Genomic DNA, 21,407 nt, shown 5'->3' with positions numbered 1-21,407 from the left:
TAATTTAATACAAAGACATAGGTGATCTTCTTTTATTTTTTATTTTTTTTTTAAAAAAAACATAAAAGTAATAGTAAATTACCTTAAAACACCAACTTCTTATTTGGTAACCATTTTACTTTTATTTTTTTAAAAAAATTAAGTTTTTTTTTTTTTTTTTTTTTCATTTTTTACAATGATTTGCATTTTTTTTAAATACAATTGTTGAATTCTTAGCTAAATTTAAAAAATAAAAACAACTTTCAAATTTTGGTTTAGTTTTTTAAATCATTGATAAAAAGTAGATAACAAGGAAAAAATTTGGATGTGAAAATAGTGCCTAAACACTTAATTAAAAAAAAAAAAAAGAAGTTAGTAAATAAGACAGAAATAGTTATACAACATTTTAAATATGAAAAATAATTTTTAACATTTCTCTATAATCATTGTTCTTATTTTAAATATCCTATAATTATTTAAAATAATTAAAAAAAAAATTAACCTACTCTCAAAACTGTAATATTAAAAAGTGCAATTTGTAAAAACCAAATATACATATTTTTTAAAATAAAAAAAAAGTATATTTTGAAAACTTTGGACTAAATGCATATATTATTTAAAATTTAAGAACTAACATGACAATATTTTATATATATATATATTTTAAAATCGAACGTTCAATCCGTCACCGAGAGAGCTATCCAAGGAAAAAGAAAGTAGATCCAATGGGCAAGCAAGTACTCTTTTAATTTTTAATTTTTTCAAACTTGGTGTTCCCCTTTCTCTCTTCCTCTCTCCTATTGAGACATTATATAAAGCAGATGGTTAAGACAAGATTTCCCACAACCCCTTCACTCCTTTTACTCCAAAAAGGAAATAATAAAAGAAAAAAAGAAAAAAAAATTTAAAAATAAAAGCCTGCAATAGAGTGCAGGGGATCAGAACCCAATGAAAGAAATGGGTTTCTTATTTGCAGCTGCCTTAGTAGTTCTCTCCATTTTTTCCCTCTTCCTCCACCAAACAAATGCCCAAATTTCCAACAATACCCTTACCTCCGTCGCCGGAAACCTCGCCGGAAAATGCAACCTCTACCAGGGGAAATGGGTATTGGACTCTTCTTACCCTCTTTACGACTCTTCCACTTGCCCCTTTGTAGATCCACAGTTCAATTGCCAAAAGTATGGCCGTCCCGACAAGTCGTACCTCAAGTATCGGTGGCAGCCCTTCGGGTGTGGGATTCCCAGGTAAGAAATGAGATGGGAGACGACATGTCGTCAAAAAAAAAAAAAAAAAAAAAAAAAAACGGAAAAACGGAGGATTAATTAGACATTGAAAATCGAATTTGCAGGTTTAATGGGTTGAATTTTTTGGAGAAATGGAGAGGGAAGAAGATAATGTTTGTGGGAGATTCATTGAGCTTGAACCAGTGGGAATCATTGGCTTGTATGATTCATGCATCGGTTCCTAATTCAAAGACCACATTTGTTAGAAGAGATGCTCTTTCTTCTGTTACTTTTCAGGTAAATCTAACCCAAATTATACTTCTTTCTTCTTCTATTATATTTTCTGTTTTTGTTGGGTGAAATTTCTTTAAAATATTGATTGTTTTCTTTTTCTTTTTAACTATTTTTTTTACTAATCAACAGTGTTTGCAATGACTTTTTAAATCATCTTTGTAAATGCAGAAAGCAAAAATGTTTTGAAACACATGGAAAAAAGTCATTTTAAGTTTTGATCATTTTTCTTTTTAAACAATAAAACTGTTTTATATCTATTTTAAAATATGTTCCTGTTCATATATTTATGTGTAATTTATATAAAAAAAATATATGAGTTTGGATATAATTTTTATTTGATCTCTAGATTTCGAAATGTTTCAATTTTACTATGAGTTTTGGTTTGATTTCTAAATTTCAAGATTTATACATTTATACCACTCTTCACTAAATTTTCACTTTATTTAATATTATGTCTATTAATTAATTTTAAAAAGATTATAATAAATTAAGATTTATGGTCTTTTTCATAACTATTAAAATTAATTCTAAAATTTCACTTCATAATTATTTTAAATTTATTAACAAACGTCAATGTCATGGACTAAAGTGAGTATAAGAGTAAACTTATTTGAAAATTTTGGATTAAATTAAAATAAAAGTAAAATTTAAGAAATAAAAATGTAAGTCTCGTTTAGTAATCATTTGATTTTTTGTTTTTTATTTTTGTTTTTGAAAATTAAGCCTACAGACACAACTCGAACTTTTAAATTTCTTTATTTGTTATTTACTTTTTACTGATAGTTTAAAAAATTAAGTCAAAATTTGAATCCTAAAAAAAGTAACTTTTAAAATTTTGTTTTTGTTTTTGAAATTAACTAAAAATTTAATCATTGTACTTAAACATACAAATTTAATTTTCAAAAACTAAAAACTAAATCACGAAATAGTTATAAAAGGAATGGTAATATTTTGAAATATTGAAACTAATTGAAATTTAGACTGGGCCCAAGAGTAATTTTGCCAAGAAAATGTTTTGAAACACATAAAAAAAACCCTTTTAAGTCTAATGAATTTTCATTTTAAACAATAAAACTGTTTTATAGATATTTTAAAAGAAGTTACAGTGCATTTATATATATATATATATATATATATATAAAAGTTTGCATATTTTTTTAATCTCTCTTTTGAGGTGAAAAATTAATAAATTAGAAACATCACAAACCGACTACAAATATTACTCAAATCTGTTCCCAAAATCTTCGGGTTGCCTTTTTTTATTTTTGTTAGAATAACAAAGTTCTTGAAGTAAATCAGTACCTAAGATTTAACCATTACAAGTGAGTATAATAATTATATATTTTTTTTTCCAAAAAATAAATAAGATAGAAAAGCTATTAATTTCAATATTCATTTAAGTTTATACTTTACAAAAAAAAAAAATACATTTTCCTCTAGTCCCAATTAAAAAAATGTAACATTCTTAGCTCTAAGATTTGAGTTTAATTTCTTATTGAATCATAAGTTTTCAAAAGTTACCTTTTTATCTTAGTTTTCAGATTTGTTTTTCATTTGGTACCTAAATTTATTGATTTTACGTTTTTACCCTTAAACTATGTAACTAATGCTTCGTCTTTTTATCTTAACTTTCATTTAATTAATTTTAATAGTGACAAAAAATTAATTGGAAACTAAATTATTAAATATGACCATTAATAAAAAAGTGAGAGTAAGAATATAAAATCGTGAAGTATATTAGACAAAATTGAAATTAAACTTGAAATTTTAATATAAACCCGTAACATTTTTAAAACTTAAATACCAAATAAAAAACCTATACTCCTAGGGAAAAAGGTATTTTTCTTCCTCGATAAAATTAAAATTTTGAGAAGTGTTTATGAAACTCAATTAATGTGTCATAACTGATGAGTGAATAATCAATTTCATTTCTCCCAAAATAATGTTAATATTAAATTATTTGAAAAGAAGAAGAATAATGAAAAATATTTAATATATGAGGTTTCACTTTTTGAATGTATTGGTGAGCGTACAGAATGAGTCAGTGAAAGTGGAGCGTGATTGGCGGTTCCCAACATGTGACCCTCTTCAATTTTCCTTCTCCAACTTTGTTTATGCTTTTAATCCAATTAAATTTTAAGTTTTATCCTCCAAATTTTATTTTTTTTTAATAACCCCTCCAATATACTTAAAACCTGTTTTCAAATAAATAAATATATATATATATAAAACCAATTTATTTACAAACATAACAAAATGTTACTATATATTAATGATGAGCCGCAATAGATATATAATGATAGATGTCTCTATCGCGATCCATCACTAATAAAAAAAAATGACATTTTGCTATACTTAAAAATATTTTCAACAGTTTTATCATGTAAAATAATTATCATTTTTTAAATATTAAATATTCCTAAATTGATTTATCGAATAAAATTATCATTGGTTTATTAAAAATAACCAGGGACATTATTGTTTATGGTCCCCTTGATGCCCACCAAACAAGTAAATGTATATTATATGGTCTAAATTCAATTGGCTTTATTATTGTGCCTATATATATATAAAGTATGCCTTTAGGGTAAATAATTAATAATTGAACCACCCCTTTTGAAAGAATAACCAAAGCCATGGCCAAAACTTAATTCCCTCAAAAAAAAAAAAAAAAATTACTTATTACTTTTGTTTTTCTTGAATAACTAGTATTTATTACTTGGTCAAAGCTTAGATTATAGACTTCATTAATTAATTTTTAGAGTCATGTTCATTTCGTTTTTATACATTAAAATAATTTTTCCATAGGATTTTGAGCTTTATTCAATTTTAGAATAGTTAAAATTACAAGTCTTTTTTTAGTTTTTATCTTTTAATACTTAAACTTTATGTTTATTATGTCTTGAAATTTCAATTTCGTATCTCATAAGTCCTTGACCTATTTCAACTTTTAAAACTCACATCAGATTGACACTAGGTCAATTGGACTATACCTATTTTGACAAATTTTGACATATTTAACCGATTAAAAAAAGAGAAATACACAAAATTGAAAGTTTATGACCATAAAATAAAATTTGGAAGAAAATATAAGGTCAAGTTACAAATTTAGTCTCTCAACTTTAAATTTATATTAAATATATCCTTAAACTTTAGAAGTATCTCATAAGTCCTTGAATCTTCCATTTATATTTAATATCATCTCTGAATCTTTTATGGTGGGTCTAGTAAATTTTTAAGCTTTCAATTTTACGTTTGATAAATAATTCACCTTTCCAACATCTTTTTAAAATTCACAAAAATCTATTTTACATAAAATTAGAAACCTCATGTCTTATTAGTGTGTAAAAGATTCATTAATTAAAGAAAAAATCTTGGATTGTCTGAACTACATCTATCTCCGTTGTCAAATATGTTATTTTAAAAAAGAAGTGAATTATTTTTATTTTTTCTTTTCTAAGGTAAATGTAAGAGATGTTTAGGGATGTATGAAATTTGGTTGAGTTCATTACCTTATATTAATGATCTATTACACAAGAAATTGAATCATTCACAAAATTATTTGAATTGAATTGATATTTTAAAAGTCGAGAGAGTTGTTAGACCTAAAATGAAAAGTAGTTTAAGGATTCATTAGTTAAAAAAACGAAAGTTTAGGACTAAAAAGTGTAATTAATTGAAAATATAAGAAAGGAAAATTGTGATTGAATGGAGAGTGTTTTTAAGTGCAGGATTACGGAGTGGAGCTGTGGCTGTACAGAACGCCGTACCTAGTGGACATGGTGAACGAGAAGATCGGCACAGTTCTAAAACTTGACTCTATAAAGAGCGGCAACGCTTGGCGAGGAATGGACATGCTCATCTTCAACACTTGGCATTGGTGGACTCACACCGGAAGTTCTCAGCCGTAAGCAATTTCTTCAACTTCTAACCTCTCTGTTTTCCCCTGCTTTACCCCCTTCTTCTTCTTCTTCTTCTTCTTCTTCTTCTTCTTCTTCTTCTTCTTCTTCTTCAATTCTTATGGTTTCAAATGCTGAACAACAAAACAAACCAGGTGGGATTACATTCAAGATGGAAACAGAGTAATGAAGGACATGAATCGTTACGTAGCCTATTACAAAGGCCTCACCACATGGGCTAGATGGGTTAATCTCAACGTCGATCCTTCCAAAACCACCGTCTTCTTCCTTGGAATCTCCCCCACCCATTACATGTAAGTCAATCCCATACTTTTCGTGATTTGAATCAAGATTATAGAAAATGTGTTTGATGGAGAATTTTGTTTCAGTGGCAGAGACTGGAGCCAGCCCACGAAATCCTGCTCCGGCGAAACAGAGCCTTACTTCGGAGGAAGGTATCCGGCGGGAACGCCGATGGCTTGGGTGGTCGTCAATAAGGTTCTGAGTAGAATCAAGAAGCCGGTGGTGTTTCTGGATGTGACCACTCTGTCTCAGTACCGGAAGGACGGTCATCCGTCGGGGTACAGTGGCGATCACCCCGGCACCGATTGTAGCCATTGGTGCCTTCCTGGGTTGCCGGATACGTGGAATGAGCTGTTGTATGCGCATCTCTTTGCCTGAGAGTTTCTCTAACCGATTCACAGATTTCTGTTTGTTTTCTCTTTTCTAATGAGTAGGGAAGAAGAAGAAGAAGAATGAAGAAAGAATAAGGATTAGAAATTAATTTGGTGTTGATTAATTTAATTTGTAATTGTAAATTGAATTGTTGTTTGTTGTAATTTGTAAGGGTATAGCTCAAGATTGGGTTTGAGTTTTAAGAATGAATTGGATTTGAGGATTTACATAAACACCATTATTTCAACTTCAAATTTAAACTTTTGAAATCTACCATCTCAATTTTTTTAAATTTGGATATGTTAATTGTAGTAATGCTCCACACATTGAAAAAAAAAAATAAAACGTCATAGCATAAACTACTAAACCGTGGAATAGGCTTCATTATTACTCTTTCATCTTCAAGTTTAGGGCATCGCTTTATCTTCAATATTGGGGCTTCACTCATATGAAGTGGCATTCCAACCTCAAAGTCTAGTATGGCTCACTTCACTTCACTTGCTCGAGATCGGAGACTTCGACGATGCATTTTCAAAATCAAGTGTGAAAGATTCGTCAATTCTTATTTAAAATTCAAGTGTGGAAGATTCACTGGTGCTTCATCGAGCTTAAGTTTGGAGGATTCATCGATGCTCCATCTTCATGCTCAAGTTTGGAGGCTTTGCGATGACATCATCATGCTTAAGTCGCAAAGTCAAGCCTAATGCAGAAGACAAAAAGTCAGGTTCGATGTAGAGGGTGAAAAATCAAGTCTGATACAACTGGTGAAAAGACAAATCTTTGCTTCATCAAGTCTAATCTACATAGTCTTGTCTCATACGCGGGATCAAGTACGGTCCTTCATCAGGTCTAGTCTACATAGTCTTGCCTCATATGCGAGATCAAGTCCGGTCCACCTGGCTTTGTCTCATACATGAGATCAACTTCAGTCCGTCTGGCTTTGCCTCATTTTCAAGATCAAGTCTGGTCTGCCTGGCTCCACCTCATATATGAGATCAAGTCCGATCCACCTGGCTCCACCTCATATGCAAGATCAACTCCGATCTGCCTAGCTCTGCCTCATATGTGAAATCAACTTCGGTCCGCCTGGCTCCATCTCATATGCGAGATCGAGTTCAATCTGTCTGGCTCCTCCTCATACGCTAGATCAACTTCAGTCTGCTGGCTCTGCCTCATATACGAGATCACGTCTGGTTTGCTTGGCTTTGTCTCATATGCAGGATTAAGTCTGATTCACCTGGCTTCGCTTCATATGCAAGTCAACTTCGGTCCTCCTACCTTCATCTCATATGCGAGATCAAATTCGGTCCCCCTAGCTCCGCCTCATATGCGAGATCAAGTCCGATCCTCTTGGCTCCGCCTCATATGTGAGATCAAGTCTAGTTCTCCTAGCTATGCTCATCCATGAGATCGAGTCTTGTCTTCCTGATTCTACCTTAACTGCACAATCAGGTCTGATTTGTCTTGCTTTGCTTCATCTGCACGATTAAGTGCAATCTACCATGCCCCGCGTTTGATCTTCCAAGCTCTGCCTTATATGCAGGATCAGGTCTTGTTTTCTTTGTTTCATTACATCTACAAGATCAGAGTCAATGAAACACTAAGATTGAAGCAACCAGAGCACCAAGACTAGTGCCAACAGAATATTAAGATCAAAGCCAGTAGAGCATTGAGCTTGAAACTAACAGAACGCTCGAGTCAAAGACTCAAGCCAAATCAAATAGAATTCCCAGGTCGCGCACTAAGATTGAAGCCAACAAAATGTTGATATCAAAGCCAGTAGAACATTGAGCTTGAAACCAACGAAACGCTCAAGTCAAGGACTCAAGCCAAATCCAACAGAATCCTCAGGTTACACACTAAGATCGAAGCCAACAAAATGTTAAGATCAAAGTCGATAGAGCATTGAGCTTGAAACAGACAGAATGCTCAAGTCAAGGACTCAAGCCAAAGTCGACGAAATTCTCAGGTCCCGGAGTAAGATCATGCTTACAGGAGGAATGCTAAAATTGAAGCTTTGAACTATCACCTATTTTATTCTTTTCTAAAAAAAAAAAAAAAAAAAAGGGTCACTTACCATGTTAAAAAAAAAAGTAATAAATTGTTTAAGTGAATAAATATATAATAAACGCGGTGAAGTTGGCAACGACCTCTGCAGGCTACACAGCTGTCTCTTATACACATCTAGATGTGTATAAGAGACAGCTCCTATAGGCTACACAATCATCCACATAGGGACTGTATCTAGAGTCAAATCGATTGTGAGCAACTTTGGTGTCGATCTCATTGCAAGGAGCAAATATTTAAACATTTAAGGATATATCTACAAGGGGTATACAAAAAGTATGATTCTTAAATAAATAAATAAATGTGAGAAAAAAGAAGAAAGAGAAAAAGAACAACCGGAGAAAAGGAAAAAAAAAAAGGGAAAAAAGTGAAAAAAAGAAAGAAAGAAAAAAGGTAAAAGAAAGAAGAAAGAAGAAAGAAAGAAAAGAAAAAGAAAGGAAGAATAAAAAAAAGGAAAAAAAGAGGAGAATGAAGAAAAGAAAGAGGAGAATAGTGTAGGAGTGGAAGACGAGAATGAAAAAAATGTATGTGGTGAGCCCTATTTATAGAGGTCAAGATGGATTTAAACTCTTAATTTAATTTGTATTTCCTAATGAAAGTGACCTTTTTAAATATAAAGAAATATTTAAAATTTCTTATTGGGTTTGAATGGATTAGCCTTAAATCAAATGATATCAAAATTCATTTATATCAATTTTAAATTTGGGCATATTCCAAAATTTATCTCAAATTAAAATTTGGTCATATTCTAAATTTTATCTCATATTCAAATCAAAATTTAGCTTTTTATCTTCAATCCAAATCAAATTAAGGGAAAATTCTCAAATTTATTTCAAATTAAAATTGGTATATTCCAATTTTATTCTAAATTTAAATTGTGCAACTTTGAGATTAAATTGGGAATAAAATATCGAGTTAAAATTTGGCTATATTCTAAATTTTATCCCAAGTCCAAACCATCCAAATTTAGCCTTCTATCCTCGAAGAAAAATTAAATTAGGGATAAAGTCTCAAATTTATCTCAAAATAAAATTTAGCCATATTCCAAATTTTATCTCAAATTCAAATCAAGCTTTTATCCTCAATCCAAATCAAATTGGGATGTAATATCTTAAATTAAAAATTTTGCCATATTCCAAATTTCTACTAATTCAAAATTTTAAGTTTTTATCTCCAAATCAAATTAAAATTGGGGATAAAATTTGAAATTTTTCTTGAATCATAGTTTGGCCATATTCCAAACTTTATCACAAAGTTCAATTAAACTTATGTACTAAATTTATTGGTTGATTAATTTGACATATCAAAATTAAGAATAAATTACTTATATTTCGATTCCAACCTTATCTTTTTTTGAGATTCATCCATCCATAAATGTGCATAAATCTCAAAAAGGGCATTTGTTGAAGGAGAAATTTTGGATCACTCACAAATTTTCACGTCATTTACCAAATTAACATAAATTTACAAATCATCTAATTTATGACTAATTAGAAAATTGACATGTGTCATGAATTGAAATTGAAAATATAAATTGGCGAATCTCAAGGATGTATGTGTTTTTGTCATGACCGTTAGATTGAACCAAATAATTTAATCCAATTTGATATTTTTTTTGGGCTAAATTCCAATTGAGCCCAAAATAGACTTAATTTGGCCCAAATTGACAAATAAAGTCCCAAGGGCAAGGTCGATGGACTAACCAAGCCCAAACCTTAGAACTCTATAAATAGAAGAGTCCTCTTCATTTGTGGGGGTCAACAATTTACACTCCAGAGAGCCTAAAGAGATTTCTCTACAATCAACCGAGAAATAATCAGAGGATCAAGTGTTAGAGATCGAACCACAACACATCAAATCTACATCAACACAAGTTCAATTCCACGAAATACATTTCTCCAGAAATCTCATGTGAACAGTGCCATTTTGTTATATTTATAAATATTTTTGTTTATTTTACTATATTTAAAAATAACCCATTAATAGGTACTTGGTGCATTAATCAAACTAAAAATTTGTGGAGAGCTTGATATTATGAAAATTAGAGTATTTACATAGATGAAACGGATAAAACTTGCAACATAGTCCAATTTATAGAAATCGAAAGTTTAGAGTGAAAATTGAAACAATTTAAGGCAAATTTAGCTGTAAAAATTGAAAATTTTTCCTATTTTTTCTTAAAAAACCTACCCGCAACATGAGGTGATCTTAAAACTAATAACAAAATAAAAATGGAGTAGGTTCGAACATTGGTGAAAGGCCATGAACGGCCATTGAGGAAACTTTGATCATCCTCATCTTAATCTTAAAAAAAAGACATAACATTCTCATCTTAATCTTAAATAATATTAAAATAAACCTGTGAAGTCTCTTACATAGGCAGATTCAATATGAGAACTCCTATAACAACTGTTTGGAATGTCTTTATTTTTGTCTTCCTTCCATTCTTATCCACGCAAAATAGATCATCCTCAATCAGATAGAATGTATCTCCATCTTCAGAAACTTTAACAAGCTGCAGTACAAGAAATAACACAAACGATAGTTAATGGAAAAAGCCATAATAGACCTTTTATAGCTGTTTTCTAAGATTCTGATTGCCCATGTTATAAAAGTATGAGATTTTTTATAGTGTTTTTGTAGAGCTATGATCCTATTATATATGTTGCTATAAAAATATTTGACAACGTTTTTTATTAAAGTTATAATATGTTTATATAGCTAAAAGAATAGGTTATCTTTAACTTTTAATAACCTTTTATTTACATTATAGTATAGTATTTATAGCTATAATTATATGCTATAACAATATTTTTTAATCAATATTAATTACTACTATTATTGTAATAACCTTCCGATAGCATTTTTTTGCTATATAAATTTTTCTATAACTTTCACTCATGGCTATAAAAGATATAACTTTTTGCTCAACAATAATTTATAAATTAATTAGATTTTGATTAGTTTTACTTCAAATACTCATTTTTAATTGAAATCCAAACATGAAATATTTCATAATACATTAAATACCATAACTTCTATTCAAAATCTATTAATATTACATAATAAAGTCAATAATTTCTAGAATAAAGTTATTGTCCAAAAGATACAAGCTAGATAAAGTGTTCAATGAATGTAATTTCATCAAGATTATATTATCATATAGTTGAGTTGTCATCGATGGTTCTCTTTTGCTTTGATAAGGTATCCTTTCATTCGCCTACTTAAACATATAAAATATATATCAATATATGATTATGTGGACATCAATAATAGTGAACTAAAGCAAATAAAGAAAATCTACCAACACTGAACAATTTACAAATATGAGAAGCAATGCTAAATATTATTCAAAGGTTCATACCACTCACAAAGTAAGTCCAGACACAAATAGGAGAAGCAAATGACAATTATAAGTTTATAACAAAGCTGAACCTAATTCAACCAATACTTAACAATCTAGTTAAGTTGATTTACACACTTTGTAAGCCTAACTAATGCACATAATATGTTTTGAGACATTAGTTATACCTCAAATTCACAAGTAGCTTCAAATGGGAAAGATAAAACCAAATGCTAAAATAATCAAATCAAACAATAGCAAATATTATAAGTCTCATTTGATTTGTAGTTGTTGAAGAATGTTCCTAAATTCATACTTATGTTGTAAATTTGTAACTATGGTTGAGGCCTAACATCATTATTACCAAAATTTGGCTAGTGTATTGGACTCTTCCTAAGTAACTCTTCCCCATTTTGTTCACAATCAAATTCTCATTCTGCCTATTGCTATCCATTTCCACAATAACTAATGCAGTCCAGAAAAACAACAATCCAGTAAAATTTCACTTCCTCCTAAAGTCCAACCAATTCAGAACACTCACAATCCTCCAACAGAATAAATCCACAAAAACCACTTTCTAAATCCAAAAATCAAAAGATGACATTTTCATATTCCAAAGAGCAACAACAAATTTCTTTTGAAAAAAAATAAAATAAAAAGAAACATGCAACACTTCAACACCACGAACCAACCAACCACAAATTGAAGACATATTATACATCAATCTTGTGCAAAGAATATCCAAACACATCAAAAATAGCAGATGAAGAAACATCAAATCTCAAAATGAAGAAAAGAACCACTCACCAAGACAGAAAAATAGCAACACTTCAATACCTTGATATTGGTTTCTTGTGTTGAAAGAAGAAACAAGTAGAACAAGAAATCAACATCTTAGAAATAGAAAAGCATTGCCCCTAAAATGGAAATAGAACCCCAAGTTAGGAAGATATGTATTTCAATTGTTGGAAAATATTTTAACAATGGTTAATAGTTGGCTGAGATAGGAAAGTGTGCCTTATTAATTGCTAGAATATTGGGAACAAAAACTTCCAAGTTAACATTCTCAATTATAAAAATGAAAGAAAAAAAGTGCCAAAACTAAAATTTATATTGCCAAAAAGTAAAGTTGTTTTCCAACTATGAAACATTCCAAATCTAGAATCCATATATAAAGAACACCAACACATAGACATATCCGAAGTGAAGGTAACCTACTATTTATGTAAAAAAAAAAATTGATATGTTGCATATTACACTCATCATGTGATGCTATTAAATTTAAATTAAAAAGAAAAAAACCTTGGAGAGATTTTTAAAAATTTACTTACTGTTAGCTCTAAAAAGGAGCTAATATTCTATCCTTAACTTAATATGATTGAGTATTTTTTATGCATAAAATGTCTGTTTTATAGGTAATTTGATCTTCAGGAGTCAAGAGTTCATTCAAAAGAAAAACGGGTAAAAAAGGAGCAAAATTGGGAGTTGGATGCATTGATTGGGAAGTAGTTAGAAAAATTACAAAACTGCCATGAAAGACAACGTCACAACCCTCCCTTGACCTTCGTGTGACGCTGTAAGGCAGTAGGCACCTCTTTCGTGGTATGTAAGCAGCGTTGCAACAACCCTGCAACGCTCTCGCGCCATGCTTAATGGTAGTAGCATTAGGTACACGGTAGTGTTGCAACGTTGCAAGTATTGATGGACATTTGGCATACGCGCGCGCGCAACGCAATGTCACGCTAGCGTCGTGCCTCTACCCCAACACTTGAGGCCTGGATTTCGAAAGGGCATCGCAACGTACTTTACAACATTGTGACGCTGCGACCATGATATAAAAAGGAAATTTCAGTTTCTGTAGAGGAGACAAATTGAAGCCACGATTGAGAGCAATTTTGAGAGCCCTTCATCAGTTTTTCACCATTCTTTCTTCCTTCCCTCAATTCTTTTTCATTAGTTCTTTCAATTTCTCATTGTGTGTTAATTCAAGACAATGCAAGGCTAGGTAACCCCTCTATCTTGGGAAGAGTTAATTAGTTTAATTCATGAGGATGTTGATTTATTTATGTTAAACTCTATGGATTCTTGGGTTTAATTTGAGCTTTTTTTGAATAAAATTTGATAAAATTGAATTGACAACTTGAGTTTATTAAATTCTTGTATGCAAATTTACATGGTTTCTTTGCATAATTGTAGTATCGGCTATGAAAATTAGGAGCACTTGTGTGAGTTAAGACTTTTTATGAACTTGCACTTATATGCCCTAATTTAATTTCATCCAATTCAATCATGCTATGAATCTAGGCTTTCCAATTCACAGGATGTCATAACAAATAATCCTAATTCTTAATGCAAATTAGGATTAAACATGAATCTCGCTTGGAAGAAAGTATTTTCAATTTATGGTCAATTGGATTAAGACTTTTAATTGACTAATTGGGCTATTAGTTTTCCCAAATAGGTTGCGGAGTTTATGAGTATGCATTTACTTTTCGTATCTGATGATAGAATTAGAATCTAATGAACTATTCCCAAGAACCATTTTATTGAGAACTTCAAACTAATTACGTGTTCTATTTTTATCTCCAAGTTTACATAATTTGCATGCTATCATTTTATTTGACTCTTTCACAACAAACCCCCCCATTACATGGAATTATATAATTTCTCTGAGGACCCGACCCCATACGTACTGCTTGTATTACCTTTTAAGTATAGGTGAATTCGTTGGTGTCTTGTTGACAAGAGCTCCTCTCGCCAAGCCGAACATGGCTCAACAACCTCTATGCATTAGTTTTCCGTGATACCATCGTTTCCTTTGAGCTCTTGTCTGATCAACTTGTTATCTGTCTTCAAGTGAATCCTAGGAGAAAACCTGCATAAACACATAAAGGATTTTCACATGGTGTGCGACAGTATGAGCCCTATAGGTAACTGAGGAACAACTAAATCTTAAGGCCTTTCATTTTTCATTAAAGAATGCATCCATGGATTAGTTGTATTACTTGCCCCCTAGGTTTATCATGACTTGGAATAACCTCAAAAAGAGATTTTTTGAAAAAAAATTCTGGCCTCTAGGATTAATACCATTTGAAAAGAAATTTACAAGATAAAACAAAATTTTGGGGAGATCTTGTCGAAGTATTGAGAGAGATATAAACGATTATGTGGTAGTTTTCCTCATCATCAAATTTCTTACTAGTTACTAATCCAATATTTTTTTTATAGTGGTTTGCTCTATAATGACAAGAGTTCTATCGATTCAGCAGTGGGAGGAGCTCTTGTCGAAAAGACACCGACGGAGGCTCAACAAATGATTTCCCGCATGGCAGAAAACGACTAAAACTTTGGAACCAGAGCTAATGAGTTTGACCTGTCTACAACGCAAGAGGTAAGTGAGTTGAGGTCCCAATTATCTAATCTAACTACTCTTGTTACATAAATGACGCAAGATGGAGCCACTCAAGTCAAGACTTGTGGAGCTTGTGGTTTGGTAGGACACTCGTTGGAAGGGTGCCCTAAAGCTCAAGTCAATATCGTTGGAGGCTTCCAAAGAAAATATGATCCCTATGCCCGTACTTACAACCCTAGATGGCAGGACCATCCTAACTTCAAATGAGGAGGGCAAGGGCACCATGATTCAAGGACTCACAACCAACCCTCATCATCTTCCTCAAGTATGTCATTAGAGGATATCGTTAAATCTTTAGCTGACCATTCTCTGAAATTCCAACAGGATATCCACCAATTGTAAAAGGACTCCATCCAACAGTTAGAAAGAAACCAAGTCTTTGCAACAGGAGACAAGGACGGGGTTTGCAAAATTGGATATTCAAGTTACCCAACTAGCAACAATGGTGAGTTGATTTGAGGGCAAGGCTTCGGGAAAATTACCTGCTCAATCGATCCATGCCAATGTGAGTGCCAACACACTAAGGAGTGGGAAGGAGCTCCCATCTCCCCTACCACTTCAGTTGCCCCGACATAACCTGTTTCTCCTCTTGTTGGGTCTCAAGAAGAAATAAAATAAGAAGAGCAAAGTGAAGTACAATCAGAAGCACCATTACTGACCCCTAAGATAAGTACATCTTCTTTGCCTACATTTGAACCTTGTGTACCTAAGGCTCTCTTCCCTAGTAGGTTGGCAAAACTAAAGCAAGAGAGCAAAGATGAAGAGCTTTTACAAATGTTTCAGAAGATTTAGATCAATATTCCTCTTCTTAGTTGCAATTCAAAAAATCCCAAAGTATGCTAAATTTCTTAAGGAACTTTTCAAAAAGAAGAGAATAGGTAAGAACAAGTACGAGTGGTGGTAAGCAAAAATGTCTTGGCCTTACTTAAAAGAAATATGCTTGAAAAATATTGTGACCCAGAGATGTTTACTTTACCCTGTATTATTGGTAATAGTGTAATTTGACATGCCATGCTTGATTTAGGAGCCTCAATTAATATGATGTCCTACCATGTCTATGAGGATCTTAAAATAAAAGATTTGCAGAAAACTGCCGTTTGTATTTAATTAGCCGATAGTTCTTATATTCAGCCTCTAGGAGTAGTTGAAGATGTTTTGTTTCAAGTAAAAGACTTATTTTTTCCCGTTAACTTCTATGTTCTTAAAATGGATGAGATTTGTATAGCATCTTCTTCTACCATATTGTTAGGGAGATCCTTTTTGAGAACTACTAAAATAAAAATAGATGTAGATAAAGGATGTCTCTCAATAGAATTTGATGGGAAAGTAGTCTCGTTTAATATGTGTGATGCCATGAAGTTCTTAGAAGAATAATTTTCTTTGTGCATGATTGAGACCCATGATGTTATGGATGAGATTGTTTTGTCTGATGAGGATAATTCTGATGAATTGATGACTCCTGATATTGACTTGGATTCAAATGGTTCTTCAAATGATTTATCTCCTTCTTCTATGGATGTTTGTAAAAATGATAATGCTTCTTCTAATGATGATCTTGGTAATTCGCATGTATGAGGGATTGAGCTTAAGACTCTCCTTAATCATCTCAAGTACGTGTACCTAGGCGAGAGGAACACCTTTCTGTAATAATCTCAAGGGAATTGACACCAATCCAAGAAGGCTCTCTAATGGAGACATTAAGGACGTACAAGAAAGCTATTGGGCGAACCCTTGATGACATCAAGGGAATAAGCCCATCCCTTTACATGTATAGGATTACTTTGGAGGATGGAGCCAAAGCCACGATACAACCTCAAAGAAAGCTCAACCCCACAATGAAGGAGGTAGTTCTTAAGGAACTTAATAGAGCCGATATCATTTAGTCCATTCTTGCAGTAAGTGGGTAAGTCTAATTCATTTTGTGCCTAAGAAGATCGGCATGACAATAATTGAGAATGACAAAGGAGAGATGGTGCCAACGAGAGTTCAAAAGGGTTGGAGGATGTGCATTGATTTTCAAAAACTCAATGAGGTAACAAAAAAGGATAATTTTCCAATTCATTTTCTTGATCAAACGGTTGAACAGCTAGTTGGGAAACCATTATTTTTCTTTTTAGATGGATTTTTAAGTTTTTACCAAATCCCAATTGCTCAAGAGGACCAAGAAAAGACAACCTTCACTTGCACCTATGAGACCTACGCTTTTAGGAGGATGCCGTTTGGGCTTTGTAATGCACCATGTATGTTTCAAAGGTGTATGATGATCATTTTTTAGATTTAATTGAAAAGTGTATAGAGGTTTTTAGGGATGATTCTACCATTTACGAAGATTCTTTTGAGGATTGTTTGCACAACATTAGTTTGATCATGAAAAGATGCATTGAAACAAACCTGGTTCTTAATTATGAATAGTGTTATTTTATGGCTTCTCATGGCATTGTATTAGGTCATCTTGTCTCATTTAAGGAAATTGAAGTCAATAAGGCTAAAGTAGATGTGATTGCTAACCTTCCCTATCCTACAAATATTAGGAAAGTTCATTCTTTTCTTAGAATTGCATGATTTTACAAGCGTTTTATCAAGGACTTTTTGAAGATTGCTCTTCCTCTATCCATCTTACTACAGATTTTGACAAAGAACGCCATAAAGTCTTTGACACCCTGAAGGAGAAATTAACTTCCACCTCAATTCTACAACCTCCACGATGGGACATTCCTTTCAAAATTATATATGATAGTTGGAGCAGTTTTGGGGCAGAGGGTCGATAAGAAGAGCCATGTCATTTATTTCTCATCAAGAACTCTCAATCTGACTTAAGTTAATTACAACATGACCGAATATAAGTTTCTCGCTATTGCCTTTTTGTTGGATAAATTTCATTCTTACAATTTTGGTTTTCCTGTTACGATTTATACTGATCATGATACTATCAGGTACCTCATGACAAAGAAGTAGTCCAAGCCTCGACTTGTTAGGTGGATTTTTCTCCTTCAAGAATTCAACATTATAATCAAGAATAGGAAGGGAGCAGATAATTCATTAGCAGACCATCTGAGTAGGATCGAGCAAGAAGAATAATCGACATCGATGAGAGAGGACTTCCTGATGAGCATTTGTTCCAAGTAACCACTTTGATACCATGGTATGCTGACATGGTAAACTTCCTAGTCATTGATAAGTTCCTTCATGTTATGCCTTCTTCTAGAAGAGCTAAATTGCGTGGGAACATCCTTACCTTTGGAAGACTTGTTCTGATCAACTAGTTAGGAAATGTGTTCCAAAAGAAGAATTTGAGTCCGCATTATCTTTTTGTCATGAATAACATGTGGTGGGAATTTTAGTCCAAAGAAAACTACTAGGAAGATTTTGGATAGTGGTTTATTTTGGAACTCACTATTTGCTCACTGTTATGCTTATTGCAAATCTTGTGAGAAATGTCAAAGATTGGGATCACTTTCTAGGAAAAACAAATGCCTTTGAATTCGATTCTTGTTTGTGTGGTTTTGATCTTTAGGGAATGAATTTTATGGGACCTTTTCCCTCTTTTTGTGGATATCTCTACATCTTGTTAGCAGTTGATTATGTATCTAAGTGGGTTGAGGCTATCCTCACTCGGACTAACAATTCTGCTCTTGTTTCAGGTTTTCTCAAGGCTAACATCTTTTGTAGGTTTGGCATTTCGTGTGCTATTATCAATGATCAAGGTTCCTACTTCTGTAACCAGACCATTGAAGCACTTATGAGGAAGTATGGAGTTCATCATTGTGTGGCCACTCCCTACCATCCTCAAATGAATGGTCATGTCGAGATATCCAATAAAGGGGTAAAAAGTATTTTAGAAAAGACGATCTACCCCAAAAGGAAAGATTGAAGCACACGTCTCGACGATGCACTATGGGCATATAGAATGACTTTCAAAATTCCCATTGGGATGATGCCCTTTAACCAAGTCTATGGCAAGGCGTACCACCTATCGATCGAGATTGAACACAAGGCATACTTGGGGGTTAAAGGGTGTAATATGAATTTAGCTCAAGCTAGTGAAGAAAGACTTCTTGAACTTCAAGGGTTAAAAGAGTTGAGACTTGAAGCCTACGAGAATTCTAAAACCTACAAGGAGAAAACAAAACTCATTCATGACAAGAGTCTCGTAAGGAAGGACTTTTGGGTTGGTCAAAAGGTTCTACTTTTCAATTCATGCCTCTCGCTCATGCTAGGTAAGCTTAAATCTAAATGGCTTGGACCATCTGATGTTATTAATGTTTTTCCCTTTAGTGTAGTAGAGATAAGAAGTTTGGACACAGGAAAGGAATTTAAGGTGAATGGGCACCATCTCAAAGTCTTCAATGAAAGGGAAGTGAACCTTGCTCACTTGAGCTTGATTTTGACTTCACCCTCATACACTTGAGCTCATCCTCACTCAACGTCAAGAAAATAATGATAAAAATTTGTGCTTCCCGAAGGCATCCAGGCGACAAATTTATCAGCTTTCTTTTCCTCTCTTTTATTTTTCAGTTTTTTTCCTTCTTATTTTTACACTTTCATTACTTGAAAAAAAAAAAGCAATAATTGAAAGGATTTTGAAACTGCTCCTTCTCTTTACAAGAAATTTTTGCTCTTTGTTTAAAGATCAACATGCTCCAATCTATGCACGTGTCCAAATCCAGGAGAGTTCTCTATTCCCTCCCTCTATTTGTCCTTATGCATGATTTTTGGCTTTGTAATACATTGAGAATAATGTATGTGTTTAAAGTTGGGGGTGGGTGCGATGTATGCCTATTTGTCTTTTGCATATATGTCCCATTTTTGGTGTTGCTGAATATTTGGTATAGATTGAGGTAAAATTACATTTTTTTTTATGGATAATGATAGATTAAATATTTCTTTAATTCTTTAATTCATGATTTCTTCTCGAATTTTCATTGTCACCTCGAAAGGCCCACCTTTGGCTTAGTAATAACATTTCGTGGCTTAGAGCAAAGCTAGACAACGAGGATTAAAAAAAAAAGGCCTAGTTTGTGATTGAAAAAAAAAAAAGAAGAGAGGAAAAAGAGTTGCTAAGAAAAAAAAAGAAAAGAGAGAGGAAAAAAAAGAAAAAGAAAATGAGGCAAATGCTAGCTTGCCTAAGGAAAAATAAAAATAAAAATAATAATAAATAAAGTGTGTGTGTGCATGGTAGAGGTGAAAAGAGTTGCCTTCGCCGTGTCTAGTTAGAGCCCCGCGAGAAAAGAGTGGATAGGTTCTCGACGGTTGAGTGTGAAAACTAGCCCTCTAGGTAAAAAAAAAGGGCTTCTAAGTTTTGTATGTATGAGTTTTAAGCACCCTTGGCTTAGTATTGCCCTCTATTTTGCAAGTTTGGTATGTCTCAAGCTGATAACCGAGGCAAAGTAGAGGGAAGATGAAATGGGAGTTGGGTAAAACTTTTTTTATTTTAAAATTTCAAGGCCTTGGATTTCATTTGTACATGATCTTGATTGCAAAAAGATCTTTTATAACGAGTTTCAAATGAGTACCTAAATTTGGTTTATTAAGTGATAACTTGTATAGCTCAAAAGACTATTATGACTTAAGTTCGGAATCGTTTAATAGAGTGAACAGTAACTTGTTTAGTGCATGATTATATGTCTTAACCTTGCTTGGGACAATCAAGAATTAAGTTGGGGGTGTTTGTTAGCTCTAAAAAAGAGATTCTATCCTTAGCTCCACTATAGTTGAGTATTTCTTATGCATAGAATGTTCGTTCTGTAGGTAAATTGATCCCGAAGATCACAGAGTCTATTCAGAAGAAAAACAAGCAAAAGGGAGCAAAATTTTGGAGTTGGATGCATCAATTGGGACGAAATCAGAAAAATTACAAAACTGTCATGAAAGGAAGCATCACAACCTTCCCTTGTCCTTCATGTGACATTATAAGGCAGTAGGCACCTCTTTCGTGGCACGTAAGCAGTGTCACAATGGCTTGGAATCGCTCGTGTGCGACGCTTGAAGGTAGTAGCATCAGGTACTGGGCAGCATTGCAACACTAGCCTCAGCATCGTAACATAATGAGTATTGATGGACATTTGGAACATGTGCACATACAACATAGCATCACGCCAACGTTGCACCTCCACCCTAACACTTAAGGCTTGGGTTTCGAAATGGGCGTCACAACAGTGTATAAAAAGGAAATTTCAGTTTTTGTAGAGGAGATGAATTGGAGCCACAATTGAGAGCAATTTTGAGAGCATTTAATCATTTTTTCACCATTTTTTCTTCCATCCCTCAATTGTTTTCATTAGTTCTTTCAATTTCTCAATCACTGTGTATTGATTCAAGACAATGAAAGGCTAGGTAACCCCTCTATCTTGTGAATAGTTAATTAGTTCAATTCTTGAGGATGTTGATTTATTTATGTTAAATTCTATGGGTTCTTAGGTGTAATTTGAGTTTTTCTTGAATAAAATTTGATAATTTTGAGTTGCAAACTTGAGTTTATGAAATTCTTGTATGCAATTTTACATGGCGTATTTGCA

The 21,407-nt window shown here is 32.6% G+C and overlaps 2 protein-coding genes across 2 annotated transcripts; both read left to right on the top strand.

Annotated features, from left to right (window-relative positions):
• The first annotated feature begins 811 nt into the window (after positions 1–811).
• Positions 812–6,330, top strand: LOC120088045 (protein trichome birefringence-like 39). Its single transcript, XM_039045069.1, has 5 exons — positions 812–1,223; positions 1,328–1,499; positions 5,228–5,403; positions 5,551–5,709; positions 5,785–6,330. The coding sequence occupies exons 1-5, from the start codon at positions 928–930 to the stop codon at positions 6,074–6,076; spliced, it is 1,095 nt and encodes a 364-aa protein (XP_038900997.1). The 5' UTR covers positions 812–927; the 3' UTR covers positions 6,077–6,330.
• A 12,469-nt stretch (positions 6,331–18,799) lies between these two features.
• Positions 18,800–19,300, top strand: LOC120088973. The gene has a single exon (XM_039046412.1). It carries the CDS (start codon positions 18,800–18,802, stop codon positions 19,298–19,300), a length of 501 nt encoding a protein of 166 aa, XP_038902340.1.
• The last annotated feature ends 2,107 nt before the right edge of the window (positions 19,301–21,407 follow it).

The sequence above is a fragment of the Benincasa hispida genome, chromosome 10, assembly GCF_009727055.1.
Source record: "Benincasa hispida cultivar B227 chromosome 10, ASM972705v1, whole genome shotgun sequence".
Taxonomy (NCBI): Eukaryota; Viridiplantae; Streptophyta; class Magnoliopsida; order Cucurbitales; family Cucurbitaceae; genus Benincasa; species Benincasa hispida.
This window is presented reverse-complemented; position numbering and strand designations above follow the sequence as displayed.